General features: G+C 47.3%; 1 protein-coding gene across 3 annotated transcripts; it reads left to right on the top strand.

The window, feature by feature from the left end:
* The first annotated feature begins 5,178 nt into the window (after positions 1–5,178).
* Positions 5,179–15,710, top strand: LOC112227463 (adaptor related protein complex 5 subunit zeta 1). Of its 3 annotated transcripts, none has more exons than XM_042315841.1 (7): positions 5,179–5,422; positions 8,571–8,779; positions 11,918–12,101; positions 13,104–13,248; positions 13,776–13,888; positions 14,044–14,218; positions 15,495–15,699. In XM_042315841.1, exons 2-7 carry the CDS (start codon positions 8,697–8,699, stop codon positions 15,653–15,655), a joined length of 861 nt encoding a protein of 286 aa, XP_042171775.1. In that variant the 5' UTR covers positions 5,179–5,422; positions 8,571–8,696; the 3' UTR covers positions 15,656–15,699. The 3 variants fall into 3 exon arrangements, with proteins under 3 accessions (XP_042171775.1, XP_042171774.1, XP_042171776.1); XM_042315840.1 differs by having other exon boundaries at positions 5,180–5,422; positions 8,642–8,779; positions 15,495–15,689; XM_042315842.1 differs by lacking the exons at positions 5,179–5,422; positions 8,571–8,779 and adding an exon at positions 11,161–11,194 and having other exon boundaries at positions 15,495–15,710.
* The last annotated feature ends 1,328 nt before the right edge of the window (positions 15,711–17,038 follow it).

Raw genomic sequence — 17,038 nt, 5'->3', positions numbered from 1 at the left:
TATTTTTTTGAGAGACCATGCTCTTACAATGACAAGTATAAGGGCAAACTCAATTCTAGCTCCCAGGATGCAATTCCTATGGCTTCCACCGGGTGTCAGCAGTCTATGTTCAAGGTTTCAGCCCTGTAACTTCCAAAATGAATAAGAAATATCAGTTTTTGTACAGGGACACAGTCTTGAAAATTCGTGTTTGCATGCCAATGAAGACAGGACGCACCTGCTAAAATAGGTTTCCTATTGAACATACTTCTTTCCGGCGCCGACAGAGATGGCCGCCTCGCTTCGCGTTCCTAGGAAACTATGCAGTTTTTTGTTTTTTTACGTGTTATTTCTTACATTAGTACCCCAGGTCATCTTAGGTTTCATTACATACAGTCGAGAAGAACTACTGAATATAAGATCAGCGTCAACTCATCATCAGTACGACCAAGAATATGTTTTTCGCGACGCGGATCCTGTGTTCTGCCTTACAAACAGGACAACGGAGTGGATTCCATGCAGCAACCCAAAAAAACGACTCAGAAAAAGAGGGAAACGAGGCGGTCTTCTGGTCAGACTCCGGAGACGGGCACACCGTGCACCACTCCCTAGCATTCTTCTTGCCAATGTCCAGTCTCTTGACAACAAGGTTGATGAAATCCGAGCAAGGGTAGCATTCCAGAGGGACATCAGAGACTGTAACGTTCTTTGCTTCACGGAAACATGGCTCACTGGAGAGACGCTATCCGAGGCGGTGCAGCCAGCGGGTTTCTCCACGCATCGCGCCGACAGAAACAAACATCTTTCTGGTAAGAAGAGGGGCGGGGGCGTATGCCTTATGACTAACGTGACATGGTGTGATGAAAGAAACATACAGGAACTCAAATCCTTCTGTTCACCTGATTTAGAATTCCTCACAATCAAATGTAGACCGCATTATCTACCAAGAGAATTCTCTTCGATTATAATCACAGCCGTATATATCCCCCCAAGCAGACACATCGATGGCTCTGAACGAACTTTATTTAACTCTCTGCAAACTGGAAACGATTTATCTGGAGGCTGCATTCATTGTAGCTGGGGATTTTAACAAGGCTAATCTGAAAACAAGACTCCCTAAATTGTATCAGCATATCGATTGCGCAACCAGGGGTGGAAAGACCTTGGATCATTGTTACTCTAACTTCCGCGACGCATATAAGGCCCTGCCCCGCCCCCCTTTCGGAAAAGCTGACCACGATTCCATTTTGTTGATCCCTGCCTACAGACAGAAACTAAAACAAGAGGCTCCCACGCTGAGGTCTGTTCAACACTGGTCTGACCAAGCTGACTCCACACTCCAAGACTGCTTCCATCACGTGGACTGGGAGATGTTTCGTATTGCGTCAGATAACAACATTGACGAATACGCTGATTCGGTGTGCGAGTTCATTAGAACGTGCGTTGAAGATGTCGTTCCCATAGCAACGATTAAAACATTCCCTAACCAGAAACCGTGGATTGATGGCAGCATTCGTGTGAAACTGAAAGCGCAAACCACTGCTTTTAATCAGGGCAAGGTGTCTGGTAACATGACTGAATACAAACAGTGCAGCTATTCCCTCCGCAAGGCTATTAAACAAGCTAAGCGTCAGTACAGAGACAAAGTAGAATCTCAATTCAACGGCTCAGACACAAGAGGCATGTGGCAGGGTCTACAGTCAATCACGGACTACAGGAAGAAATCCAGCCCAGTCACGGACCAGGATGTCTTGCTCCCAGGCAGACTAAATAACTTTTTTGCCCGCTTTGAGGACAATACAGTGCCACTGACACGGCCTGCAATGAAAACATGCGGTCTCTCCTTCACTGCAGCCGAGGTGAGTAAGACATTTAAACGTGTTAACCCTCGCAAGGCTGCAGGCCCAGACGGCATCCCCAGCCGCGCCCTCAGAGCATGCGCAGACCAGCTGGCCGGTGTGTTTACGGACATATTCAATCAATCCCTATACCAGTCTGCTGTTACCACATGCTTCAAGAGGGCCACCATTGTTCCTGTTCCCAAGAAAGCTAAGGTAACTGAGCTAAACGACTACCGCCCCGTAGCACTAACATCCGTCATCATGAAGTGCTTTGAGAGACTAGTCAAGGACCATATCACCTCCACCCTACCTGACACCCTAGACCCACTCCAATTTGCTTACCGCCCAAATAGGTCCACAGACGATGCAATCTCAACCACACTGCACACTGCCCTAACCCATCTGGACAAGAGGAATACCTATGTGAGAATGCTGTTCATCGACTACAGCTCGGCATTCAACACCATAGTACCCTCCAAGCTCGTCATCAAGCTCGAGACCCTGGGTCTCGACCCCGCCCTGTGCAACTGGGTACTGGACTTCCTGACGGGCCGCCCCCAGGTGGTGAGGGTAGGCAACAACATCTCCTCCCCGCTGATCCTCAACACTGGGGCCCCACAAGGGTGCGTTCTGAGCCCTCTCCTGTACTCCCTGTTCACCCACGACTGCGTGGCCACGCACGCCTCCAACTCAATCATCAAGTTTGCGGACGACACAACAGTGGTAGGCTTGATTACCAACAACGACGAGACGGCCTACAGGGAGGAGGTGAGGGCCCTCGGAGTGTGGTGTCAGGAAAATAACCTCACACTCAACGTCAACAAAACTAAGGAGATGATTGTGGACTTCAGGAAACAGCAGAGGGAACACCCCCTATCCACATCGATGGAACAGTAGTGGAGAGGGTAGCAAGTTTTAAGTTCCTCGACATACACATCACAGACAAACTGAATTGGTCCACTCACACAGACAGCATCGTGAAGAAGGCGCAGCAGCGCCTCTTCAACCTCAGGAGGCTGAAGAAATTCGGCTTGTCACCAAAAGCACTCACAAACTTCTACAGATGCACAATCGAGAGCATCCTGGCGGGCTGTATCACCGCCTGGTACGGCAACTGCTCCGCCCTCAACCGTAAGGCTCTCCAGAGGGTAGTGAGGTCTGCACAACGCATCACCGGGGGCAAACTACCTGCCCTCCAGGACACCTACACCACCCGATGTTACAGGAAGGCCATAAAGATCATCAAGGACATCAACCACCCGAGCCACTGCCTGTTCACCCCGCTATCATCCAGAAGGCGAGGTCAGTACAGGTGCATCAAAGCTGGGACCGAGAGACTGAAAAACAGCTTCTATCTCAAGGCCATCAGACTGTTAAACAGCCACCACTAACATTGAGTGGCTGCTGCCAACACACTGACACTGACACTGACTCAACTCCAGCCACTTTAATAATGGGAATTGATGGGAAATGATGTAAATATATCACTAGCCACTTTAAACAATGCTACCTTATATAATGTTTACATACCCTACATTATTCATCTCATATGCATACGTATATACTGTACTCTATATCATCGACTGCATCCTTATGTAATACATGTATCACTAGCCACTTTAACTATGCCACTTTGTTTACATACTCATCTCATATGTATATACTGTACTCGATATCAGCTACTGTATCTTGCCTATGCTGCTCTGTACCATCACTCATTCATATATCCTTATGTACATATTCTTTATCCCCTTACACTGTGTATAAGACAGTAGTTTTGGAATTGTTAGTTAGATTACTTGTTGGTTATTACTGCATTGTCGGAACTAGAAGCACAAGCATTTCGCTATACTTGCATTAACATCTGCTAACCATGTGTATGTGACAAATAAAATTTGATTTGATTTAGTTTGAAGATTTTTAAAAATAAGTGAATATTTAATCGCAATTTGTGAATTTATGAAGCCTGTGCCGGTTGAAAAATATTTTGGTGTGGGGCGCCGTCCTCAAACAATTGCATTGGCATGCTTTTCGCTGTAATAGCTACTGTAAATCGGACAGTGCAATTAGATTAACAAGAATTTAAGCTGTCAACCTATATAAAACACATATCTACCTAAATGTTTAATATCCATCATTTGTATGATTATTTATTTGAATTGCGCGTTTTATGGGATAGCTGGCAACTTGTAAACAATTACCCATTCCTTTAAGTGACTACTATTTTAATAGCAATATTGACCATCCTACCGATCCTCGACTTCAGCGATGTCATTTACAAAATAGCCTCCAACACTCTACTCAGCAAATTGGATGCAGTCTATCACAGTGCCATCCGTTTTGTCACCAAAGCCCCATATACTACCCACAACTGTGACCTGTATGCTCTCGTTGGCTGGCCCTCGCTACATATTCGTCACCAGACCCACTGGCTCCAGGTCATCTATACGTTTTTGCTAGGTTAAGCCCCTCAGCTCACTGGTCACCATAGCAACACCCATCCGTATCACGAGCTCCAGCAGGTATACCTCACCTGTCACCCCCAAAGCCAATTCCTCCTTTGGTCGCCTTTCCTTCCAGTTCACTGCTGCCAATGACTGGAACAAATTGCAAAAATTACTGAAGTTGGAGACTTATATCTCCCTCACTTTAAGCACCAGCTGTCAGAGGACCTTAAGAAACAGTGTTGCATCTTTTTTGGCATTGAATTCATGTAAGGAATCTGACATCAGTAGATGTATAATCAAGCACATTTATGAAGATTTTACACTATTATGGAGAGATGTACTGCTTGGATTCTTTACTGAGGATAGAAAGAAGTTGAAACTATTTTATGTAATTAATTTCATTATTCTTTTGACCAAATTTCATATTCACAAATGTACATTTACAAACAAAACATTTTATTACCTTGCAAAAATAAATTGAACATTATTTTAAGACAATTAAATACTCTGTTGTCAAAAAAAGCTGTTAGATGATAAATGTGTGTACGCCCCTTAAGGTCATTGTGTAATGTGATATTGTACCCCTTAGCCCCGCCCCCAGCCCCGCCCCTTAGCCCAAATATCCTTTGTATATTCTTTATATATACTTGTTTTACCATATACTTTTTGTATTGATTTGGTGTTAATAAAATAATAATAATACAAAATAATATATATATTTTTTGTAATTCGTTGGCAGCCATATTGGATTTTCTATAAACTGATGTCCCTGGAACAGTGATCACGTCCGTGAAGATGTCCGAGTGGCGCAGCGGTCTAAGCCACTGCATCTCAGTACAAGACGCATCACTACAGTCCCTGGATCAAATCCAGGCTGTATCACATCCGGCCATGATTGGGAGTCTCCATAGGGCATCGTCCGGTGTTGTCCGGGGTAGGCCGTCATTGTAAATAAGTATTTGTTCTGACTTGCCTGGTTAAAAAATAAAGCGTAATGAAATACGTCACGGTGTAAACGGGGCAGGCTCGCTGACAAACGCGGAACTAGTAGAGGATTCACGTGATTGTCAGTCGGACATATTTCCCCAGCGGACAACTTGTCTGGACTGCTACGATGTATTCAGCAGGAACAGAGAGTTTGATCAAACAAGCCAGGTAAGACCCGGCAGTTAGCGGTGTTCAGAACAGAGTCAAGCCGGGGAAAGGACACTGTTCTCCGCCTGCTTCTGTCCGTCGTACCCCGCTGCTGTCATGTTGTTTGGTGTTAACTTGCTCTTGTCACTGCGCAACTAACAAACCGAGTTGCAAGGTACACTGAACAAAAATATAAACGCAACCATTTCAAAGATTTTAGTGAGTTACTAGAAGGAAATCAGTCCATTTAAGTAAAATATTTTAGGCCCTAATCAATAGATGTCACATGACTGAGAATACAGATACTTGAAAAAAAGGGGTAGGGGCGTGGTTAAGAACCCGTCAGTATCTGTTGTGACCACAATTGTCCTCATGCAGCGCATCTCCTTCGTATGGAGTTGATCAGGCTGTTGATTGTGGAATGTTGTCCCACTCTTTAATATTACATAAAACAAATAAAATAAAAATGGCTGTTTATTTATTTGATTTATTTCACCTTTATTTAACCAGGTAGGCTAGTTGAGAAGAAGTTCTCATTTACAACTGCGACCTGGCCAAGATAAAGCAAAGCAGTGAGACACAAACAACAACACAGAGTTACACATGGAGTAAACAAAACATACAGTCAATAATACAGTAGAACAAAAGAAAACAAAAAGTCTATGTACAGTGAGTGCAAATGAGGTAAGTTAAGGAAATAAATAGGCCATGGTGGCGAAGTAGAGATACTGGGGTGCAAAGGAGCAAAATAAATAAATAAATAAATACAGTATGGGGATGAGGTAGGTAGATGGGCTGTTTACAGATATGCTAAGTACAGGTGCAGTGATCTGTGAGCTGCTCTGACAGCTGGTGCTTAAAGCTAGTGAGGGAGATGTGAGTCTCCAGCTTCAGAGATTTTTGCATTTCGTTCCAGTCATGGGCAGCAGAGAACTGGAAGGAAAGACGACCAAATGAGGAATTGGCTTTGGGGGTGACAGGTGAGGTATACCTGCTGGAGCGCGTGCTACGAGTGGATGCTGCTATGGTGACCAGTGAGATATACCTGCTGGAGCACGTGCTACGAGTGGGTGCTGCTATGGTGACCAGTGAGCTGAGACAAGGCGGGGCTTTACCTAGTAGAGACTTGTAGATAACCTGGAGCCAGTGGGTCTGGCGACGAGTATGAAGCGAGGGCCAACCAATGAGAGCGTACAGGTCACAATGGTGGGTAGTGTATGGGGCTTTGGTGACAAAACGGATGGCACTGTGATCGACTGCATTCATTTTGTTGAGTATAGTGTTGGAGGCTATTTTATAGATGACATCACCGAAGTCGAGGATCGGTAGGATGATCAGTTTTACGAGGGTATGTTTGGCAGCATGAGTGAAGGATGCTTTGTTGCGATATAGGACGCAGATTCTAGATTTAATTTTGGATTGGAGATGCTTAATGTGAGTCGGGAAGGAGAGTTTACAGTCTAACCAGACACCCAGGTATTTGTAGTTGTCCACGTATTCTAAGTCAGAGCCGTCCAGAGTAGTGATGCTGGATGGGGGAGCAGGTTTGGGCAGCGATCGATTGAAAAGCATGCATTTAGTTTTACTTGCGTTTAAGAGCAGTTGGAGGCCACGGAAGGAGAGTTGTATGGCATTGAAGCTCGTTTGGAGGTTAGTTAACACAGTGTCCAAGGAGGGGCCAGAAGTATACAGAATGGTGTTGTCTGCGTAGAGGTGGATCAGAGAATCACCAGCAGCAAGAGCGACATCATTGATGTATACAGAAAAGAGAGTCGGCCCGAGAATTGAACCCTGTGGCACCCCATAGAGACTGTCAGAGGTCCAGACAACAGGCGCTCCGATTTGATACACTGAACTCTATCAGAGAAGTAGTTGGTAAACCAGGCGAGGCAATCATTTGAGAAACCAAGGCTGTCAGTCTGCCAATAAGAATGTTGTGATTGACAGAGTCGAAAGCCTTGGCCAGGTCGATGAATACGGCTGCACAGTAATGTCTCTTATCGATGGCGGTTATGATGTCGTTTAGAACCTTGAGCGTGGCTGAGGTGCACCCATGACCAGCTCTGAAACCAGATTGCACAGCGGAGAAGGTCTGCTGGGCTTCGAAATGGTCAGTAATCTGTTTGTTAACTTGGCTTTCGAAGACCTTAGAAAGACAGGGTAGGATAGATATTGGTCTGTAGCAGTTTGGGTCTAGAGTGTCACCCCCTTTGAAGAGGGGGATGACCGCGGCAGCTTTCCAATCTTTAGGAATCAGACGATACGAAAGAGAGGTTGAACAGGCTAGTAATAGGGGTTGCAACAATTTCTGCAGATAATTTTAGAAAGAGAGGGTCCAGATTGTCTAGCCTGGCTGATTTGTAGGGGTCCAGATTTTGCAGCTCTTTCAGAACATCGGCTATCTGGATTTGGGTAAAGGAGAAATGGTGGGGGCTTTGGTGGGTAAACGGGCATATAACACCAGACTAGCCTGACATGTAGCTAGCATTTATAAACAGGCATATAACACCAGACTAGCCTGACATGTAGCTAGCATCTGTAAATGGTCATATAACACCAGACTAGCCTGACATGTAGCTAGCATCTGTAAACAGGCATATAACACCAGACTAGCCTGACATGTAGCTAGCATCTGTAAACAGGCATATAACACCAGACTAGCCTGACATGTAGCTAGCATCTGTAAACAGGCATATAACACCAGACTAGCCTGACATGTAGTTAGCATCTGTAAACAGGCATATAACACCGGATCCAGAAGTATAATCGTCGTCATTAGCCAGAGTCAAAAAGAGTGCCTCGGATACTCAGGTTCCCCCTAGTGGATATCCACTACACAAGGCCTCTCGCAGTCTGGCTCCCCCTAGTGGATATCCACGACACTGACTTCCTCTCTGGGTGGGACGCAACAAAAAGATTCCCCTGCCCTCAAAACAACGACTCCATGTGCAGTTACTCACGTAGATAACCAGAGAGTAGCTTGTAGTCGCCTTTACACAGCTAACTTGCCAAATTATTCTGAAAATGTTTTTTTAAAGATAAGCTTGAAATGGGCGTGGTCTAATTGATTCAACAACCAACAAGTTTAGGTTTCATAATAAATCAGAAAATCAACAGTTATTTCTGATAATCAAAGTTAGCTGGCTAACTCATTGACCCTGCCTTGTAGTACACCTCTCTGGAGTCGTTCACCACTGACCCGTAGCTGCATGAAGGTGACGGCTGTGATGTTGTTTCCAGGGAGATCGGGGAGGAGGAGCTACAGAAGTTCTACTGCAGGATCACCAAGCAGCTGATGGGTAAAGAACACGGCCATGATGTCATCGACTCACTCCAGAGACTACACCTGATCATGGCCTCAACCAAGTACACTAGGAGGTACCCTACACCCTAAACCCTAACTGACTACACCTGATCATGGCCTCCACCTAGTACACTAGGAGGTACCTACACCCTACACCCTAAACCCTAACTGACTACACCTGATCATGGCCTCAACCTAGTACACTAGGAGGTACCCTACACCCTAAACCCTAACTGACTACACCTGATCATGGCCTCCACCAAGTACACTAGGAGGTACCCTACACCCTGACTGACTACACCTGATCATGGCCTCCACCTAGTACACTAGGAGGTACCCTACACCCTAACTGACTACACCTGATCATGGCCTCCAACAAGTACACTAGGAGGTACCCTAAACCCTACACCCTAACTGACTACACCTGATCATGGCCTCCACCTAGTACACTAGGAGGTACCCTACACCCTAAACCCTAACTGACTACACCTGATCATGGCCTCAACCAAGTACACCAGGAGGTACCCTACACCCTAAACCCTAACTGACTACACATGATCATGGCCTCAACCAAGTACACTAGGAGGTACCCTACACTACCCTAAACCCTAACTACACCTGATCATGGCCTCCACCAAGTACACTAGGAGGTACCCTACACCCTAAACCCTACACCCTAAACCCTAACTGACTACACCTGATCATGGCCTCCACCTAGTACACTATGAGGTACCCTAAACCCCAACTGACTACACCTGATCATGGCCTCCACCTAGTACACTAGGAGGTACCCTACATGCTAAACCCTACACCCTAAACCATATACCCTAAACCCTAACTACACCTGATCATGGCCTCAACCTAGTACACTAGGAGGTACCCTAAACCCTAACTGACTACACCTGATCATGGCCTCAACCAAGTACACTAGGAGGTACCCTACATGCTAAACCCTAACCCTGACCCTACACCTAAACCCTATGGACCCAAACCCTAGGACTACCCTACCTGACTAAACCCTCCCTAAACCTAGTACACTAAGGTACCCTACACCCTAAACCCTAACTGACTACACCTGATCATGGCCTCCACCTAGTACACTAGGAGGTACCCTACACCCTAAACCCTAAACCCTAACTGACTACACCTGATCATGGCCTCCACCTAGTACACTAGGAGGTACCTCAACCTAAACCCTACACCCTAAACCCTAACTGACTACACCTGATCATGGCCTCAACCAAGTACACTAGGAGGTACCCTACACCCTAAACCCTAACTGACTACACCTGATCATGGCCTCCACCTAGTACACTAGGAGGTACCCTAAACCCTAACTGACACCTGATCATGGCCTCCACCTACCACTAAACCCTACACCCTAAACCCTAACTGACTATACCTGATCATGGCCTCCACCTAGTACACTAGGAGGTACCCTACATGCTAAACCCTACACCCTAAACCCTATACCCTAAACCCTACACCCTAAACCCTAACTACACCTGACCATGGCCTCCACCTAGTACACTAGGAGGTACCCTACATGCTAAACCCTACACCCTAAACCATATACCCTAAACCCTAACTACACCTGATCATGGCCTCAACCTAGTACACTAGGAGGTACCCTAAACCCTAACTGACTACACCTGATCATGGCCTCAACCAAGTACACTAGGAGGTACCCTACACCCTAAACCCTAACTGACTACACCTGATCATGGACTCCACCTAGTACACTAGGAGGTACCCTAAACCCTAACTGACTACACCTGATCATGGCCTCCACCTACTACACTAGGAGGTACCCTACACCCTAAACCCTAACTGACTATACCTGATCATGGCCTCCACCTAGTACACTAGGAGGTACCTTAAACCCTACACCCTAAACCCTATACCCTACACCCTAACTGACTACACCTGATCATGGCCTCAACCAAGTACACTAGGAGGTACCCTATACCCTACACCCTAACTGACTACACCTGATCATGGCCTCCACCTAGTACACTAGGAGGTACCCTAAACCCTAACTGACTACACCTGATCATGGCCTCAACCAAGTACACTAGGAGGTACCCTAAACCCTACACCCTAAATCCCTAAACTGACTACACCTGATCATGGCCTCCACCTAGTACACTAGGAGGTACCCTAAACCCCAACTGACTACACCTGATCATGGCCTCCACCTAGTACACTAGGAGGTACCCTACACCCTACACCCTAAACCCTAACTGACTACACCTGATCATGGCCTCCACCTAGTACACTAGGAGGTACCTTAAACCCTACACCCTAAACCCTAACTGACTACACCTAACTGAGGTACCCTGACCCTCAACCACCCTACTAGGAGGTACCCTAAACCCTACACCCTAACTGACTACACCTGATCATGGCCTCCACCTAGTACACTAGGAGGTACCCTAAAACCCTAACTGACTACACCTGATCATGGCCTCAACCAAGTACACTAGGAGGTACCCTAAACCCTACACCCTAAATCCTACACCCTAAACCCCAACTGACTACACCTGATCATGGCCTCCACCTAGTACACTAGGAGGTACCCTAAACCCTACACCCTAACTGACTACACCTGATCATGGCCTCCACCTAGTACACTAGGAGGTACCCTACACCCTAACTGACTACACCTGACATGGCCTCCAAACACTAACTGACTACACCTGATCATGGCCTCCACCTAGTACACTAGGAGGTACCCTACACCCTAAACCCTACCCTAAACCCTAACTGACTACACCTGATCATGGCCTCCACCTAGTACACTAGGAGGTACCCTACACCCTAACTGACTACACCTGATCATGGCCTCCACCTAGTACACTAGGAGGTACCCTACACCCTAACTGACTACACCTGATCATGGCCTCAACCTAGTACACTAGGAGGTACCCTACACCCTAACTGACTACACCTGATCATGGCCTCAACCTAGTACACTAGGAGGTACCCTAAACCCTAGCACCTAGTACAGTAAGACTGTGTGTCTCTCTGGTCCTGGAGAGGGTTGCAGGTGTTGGGCTGTCATATCTGTAAAGAATGGAAGACCATAGTTGAATTTTCATGTGTTTTATAGCTGGGCTGAAACTAAAACCTGCACGCTTGCCTTCCCCATGGTATCGGATGGTCGCAGTAGCGTGTTGTCATGGTAACCTGTGTATATGTGTTGTCCACAGGCTGCCAGTGGAGCTGCATGACCGTCTGCTGTCGCTTTGTGTGTCTTCCTCTGTGGAGCAGCTGACTGTGTTGACCTCGGCAGTACTCAGAGCAACACTGCCCCCCTCTGGTCCGGGGCAGATCTACACCCTACATGACCACAGCCCTTTACCCAGTCATACTGCTGCTTTAATGCTGTCACAGGTACACATCCATACTGAATAGGCTAGTGGCAAGTCCCCCAAAATGTTGTTACCCGAGGTTTAACAAACCCCAACCATGTTTTCCATATGTCTAACATCTCCCATATATGAAATGGATGTGTCAAAATATTTGACTGTAATGGTGGTTAAATGGATAAATATTGTGACACCCCTTAACTCATTATTTTGGTTCGGCGTTCAACACAACAGGTGATACTGTATGTATTTCCCAGGCAGGACCATACAGGAATGACTGAGAGAACATTTGACTCAGAAAGTTGTGTATTGAACAGCTACCATAAAGTGAAGTTTACATTCATCATAAATATTCAAATTGGATATTTTAGCATATTGTATCTGTGTGTTTACAGGTCCAAAATGCATTAGGATATTCTAATGCTGTTTGTTTGTGTATGTAGGGCAGACGACTGACTGCTTGTATTCCTAATTTGAGCAATACCAGAGCTTTTTACACAACCATCCATTTCATATAAGGTTGGGCTTTGTTATACCTCGGGTAGAGGTCTCTCAAAACATAAAGCCCTTTTGAAGGATTGGCCACTAGCCTGTGAAACTCTCTGTCTATGTCTCTGTCTGTCTCTCTCTCTCTCTGTCTCTTTCTCTCGGTCTCTTTCTCTCTGTCTCTTTCTCTCTGTCTCTCTGTCTCTTTTTCTCTGTCTCTTTCTCTTCTCTCTCTCTTCTCTGTCTCTCTCTCTGTCTCTCTCTCTCTCTTTCTCTCTGTCTCTGTCTCTTTCTCTCTCTCTCTCTCTCTGTCTCTCTGTCTCTTTCTCTCTCTCTTTCTCTCTGTCTTTGTCTCTTTCTCTCTGTCTCTCTCTCTCTCTCTCTCTTTCTCTGTCTCTTTCTCTCTCTCTCTCTTTCTCTCTTTCTCTCTGTCTCTTTCTCTCTGTCTGTCTCTTTCTCTGTCTCTTTCTCTCTGTCTGTCTCTTTCTCTCTGTCTCTCTGTCTCTGTCTCTTTCTCTCTGTCTCTTTCTCTCTGTCTCAGGCAGAGTCTAAAGAAGACCTGTCAGCTCTCTCCTCTCTCCTCCTTCGAAGTTTGGAGGGACGACCAGCAGGCATACTCTCTCACCTTCACACTCTGCCTCTTCTCAACACCATCATCACCTACTGCCCAGAGAGCCTTACTGAAGGTAAAACGGACACCGGCGTGTATCTGTGCGTGAGAAGAGCTTGCGATTATGTGATTCTCTCTTGTTGTGTGTGTCTGTCGTTCTCTGCAAACATCAAAGGGGACTGATTTAGACCTGGGACACCAGGTGGGTTATTCCCCTCTAATCAGGGACTGATTTAGACCTGGGACAACAGGTGGGTTATTCCCCTCTAATCAGGGACTGATTTAGACCTGGGACACCAGGTGGGTTATTCCCCTCTAATCAGGGACTGATTTAGACCTGGGACACCAGGTGGGTTATTCCCCTCTAATCAGGGACTGATTTAGACCTGGGACACCAGGTGGGTTATTCCCCTCTAATCAGGGACTGATTTGGGACACCAGGTCATGTAATATGTGGTTGTCTCACCTAGCTATCTGAATATACTAACTACTGTGATATGTGGTTGTCTTAACATGTTAATGTAACTGTAAGTCTCTCTGGATAAGAACGTCTGCTAACTGACTAAAGTGTGTGTGTGTGTGTGTGTGTGTGTGTGTGTGTAGATCATGTGACCCTGCTCAGTAAGAGGCTTGTCGAATGGCTGCGCTACGCCAGTGTTCAGCAGGGAGGTGTGGCTTCGTCAGGAGGGTTTTTCACTGGCCCTCGAATACGTCAGGTCACCTCTAATAAACCAATCAAATCACTGCATATGTTTACATGCAGAACTGTAATGAAACATCTGGATGTTCTGAATGTCTTTTCTAAATTGTGTGTGTGTGTGTGTGTGTGTGTGTGTGTGTGTGTGTGTGTGTGTGTGTGTGTGTGTGTGTGCCGGGGCCGGTGGTGGAGCTGGACGGCTGTGTGTGTGGGGATTTCTTCACGGTGCTGTGTGTCAGCCAAGCCTTCTCAGACGACCAATGGATGAACCTCTACAGTTTCTCTCTGCTACGCCATTGGCTGATCACATACCACAATGTAACGGATGGCAACAACAGCACAGACGCAGGTGTGTGTGGGGGGGGGTTCCATTGAGATGTGAATGGGGGTTATATTAGGTTGTACCTCTGGTCTGCCAGCTCAGTCTCTCTTTCTTCCATGGTAAGGTATCTAGCTGACTGATTGGCTGACTGGCTGGCTAGCTGACTGGCTGGCTGGCTAGCTGACTGACTCACATGCTGGCTGACTGTGTGCTGGCTGACTGTTTCCTGGCTGGCTGGCTGACTGTGTGCTGGCTGACTGACTGACTGTACTGGCTGTCTAGCTGACTGATTGGCAGACTGATTAGCTGGCTGGCTGACTGACTACTGGCTGGTTGACTGGCTGACTACTGGCTGGCTGGCTGGCTGGTTGACTGGCTGACCACTGGCTGGCTGGCTGGCTGGCTGTTGGCTGGCTGGCTGGCTGACTGGCTGGCTGACTGTACTGGCTGGCTGACTACTGGCTGGCTGGCTGGCTGACTGTACTGGCTATCCAGCTGACTGATTGGCAGACTGATTGGCTGGCTGGCTGACTACAGACTGGCTGGCTGACTACTGAGTGGCTGACTACTGACTGGCTGACTACTGAGTGGCTGACTACTGAGTGGCTGACTACTGAGTGGCTGACTGTACTGGCTGGCTGACTGTACTGGCTGACTATTGGCTGGCTGACTGTACTGGCTGGCTGACTACTGGCTGGCTGACTACTGGCTGGCTGACTACAGGCAGGCTGACTACTGGCTGGCTGACTACTGGCTGACTGTACTGGCTACTGGCTGGCTGACTGGCTGACTGGACTGGCTGGCTGGCTGACTACTGGCTGACTGTACTGACTGGCTGACTGTACTGGCTGACTGGACTGGCTGGCTGACTACTGGCTGACTGTACTGACTGGCTGACTGTACTGGCTGACTGGACTGGCTGGCTGACTACTGGCTGACTGTACTGACTGGCTGACTGTACTGACTGGCTGACTGGACTGGCTGACTGTACTGGCTGACTGTGCTGACTGTACTGACTGGCTGACTGGCTGACTATACTGACTGGCTGACTGTACTTACTGGCTGACTGTACTGACTGGCTGACTGCTGGCTGGCTGGCTGACTGTACTGGCTGGCTGACTACTGGCTGGCTGACTGTACTGACTGGCTGACTACTGGCTGGCTGACTGTACTGACTGGCTGACTACTACATGTAAACATGTCATGGATCTGTTCCATTGGTGTTATGCTCATCTTACAGTGTGTTGCTTTAACTGGTTAGTCCACCCCTGACCTCTAACCCTTGACCTCTCTGTGGCCCCAGATGACAGGTCGGAGGTGGACGGCTCTGTGGTTTCCATGGTATCAGCCACGTCGTCCTCCAGCAGACTCCTTCCTCCTAAAGAACATCTGAGAGAGAAGAGTTTCCAGTACTGCCAACGCCTCATAGAACAGAGTGACCGCAGTATGTACCCTACACCCTAACCCCTACACTACTGCCTCATAGAACAGAGTGACCGCAGTATGTACCCTACACCCTAACCCCTACACTACTGCCTCATATAACAGAGTGGCCGCAGTATGTACCCTACACCCATAGAACAGTGTGACCGCAGTATGTACCCTATACCGTAACCCCTACACTACTGCCTCATAGAACAGTGACCGCAGTATGTACCCTACACTACTGCCTCATAGAACAGAGTGACCGCAGTATGTACCCTACACCCATAGAACAGAGTGACCCAGTATGTACCCTACACCCTAACCCTACTGCCTCATAGAACAGAGTGACCCAATATGTACTCTACACCCTAACCCCTACACTACTGCCTCATAGAACAGAGTGACCGCAGTATGTACCCTATCCCCTAACCCCTACACTACTGCCTCATAGAACAGAGTGACCCCAATATGTACTCTACACCCTAACCCCTACACTACTGCCTCATAGAACAGAGTGACCGCATGTATGTACCCTACACTACTGCCTCATAGAACAGTGTGACCGCAGTATGTACCTACACCCTAACCCCTACACTACTGCCTCATAGAACAGAGTGACCCCAATATGTACTCTACACCCTAACCCCTACACTACTGCCTCATAGAACAGAGTGACCGCAGTATGTACCCTACACCCATAGAACAGTGTGACCGCAGTATGTACCCTACACCCTAACCCCTACACTACTGCCTCATAGAACAGATTGACCCCAATATGTACTCTACACCCTAACCCCTACACTACTGCCTCATAGAACAGAGTGACCGCAGTATGTACCCTACACCCTAACCCCTACACTATTGCCTCATAGAACAGAGTCACCCCATAGAACAGTATGTACTCTACACCCTAACCCCTACACTACTGCCTCATAGAACAGAGTGACCGCAGTATGTACCCTATCCCCTAACCCCTACACTACTGCCTCATAGAACAGAGTGACCCCAATATGTACTCTACACCCTAACCCCTACACTACTGCCTCATAGAACAGAGTGACCGCAGTATGTACCCTACACCCTAACCCCTACACTATTGCCTCATAGAACAGAGTGACCGCAGTATGTACCCTACACCCATAGAACAGTGTGACCGCAGTATGTACCCTACACCCTAACCCCTACACTACTGCCTTATAGAACAGAGTGACCCCAGTATGTACTCTACACCCCTAACCCCTACACTAATGCCTCATAGAACAGAGTGACCGCAGTATGTACCCTATCCCCTAACCCCTACACTACTGCCTCATAGAACAGAGTGACCCCAATATGTACCCTACACCCAGTAACCCACTACACTATGCCTCCCCTAGAACAGAGTGGACCGCAGTATGTACCCTATGGACCCTAACCCCTACA

The sequence above is a fragment of the Oncorhynchus tshawytscha genome, unplaced genomic scaffold, assembly GCF_018296145.1.
Source record: "Oncorhynchus tshawytscha isolate Ot180627B unplaced genomic scaffold, Otsh_v2.0 Un_contig_156_pilon_pilon, whole genome shotgun sequence".
In the NCBI taxonomy this organism is placed as follows: domain Eukaryota; kingdom Metazoa; phylum Chordata; class Actinopteri; order Salmoniformes; family Salmonidae; genus Oncorhynchus; species Oncorhynchus tshawytscha.
Note: the sequence above shows the minus strand (reverse complement) of the source record. Positions and strands in the feature narration are given on the sequence as shown.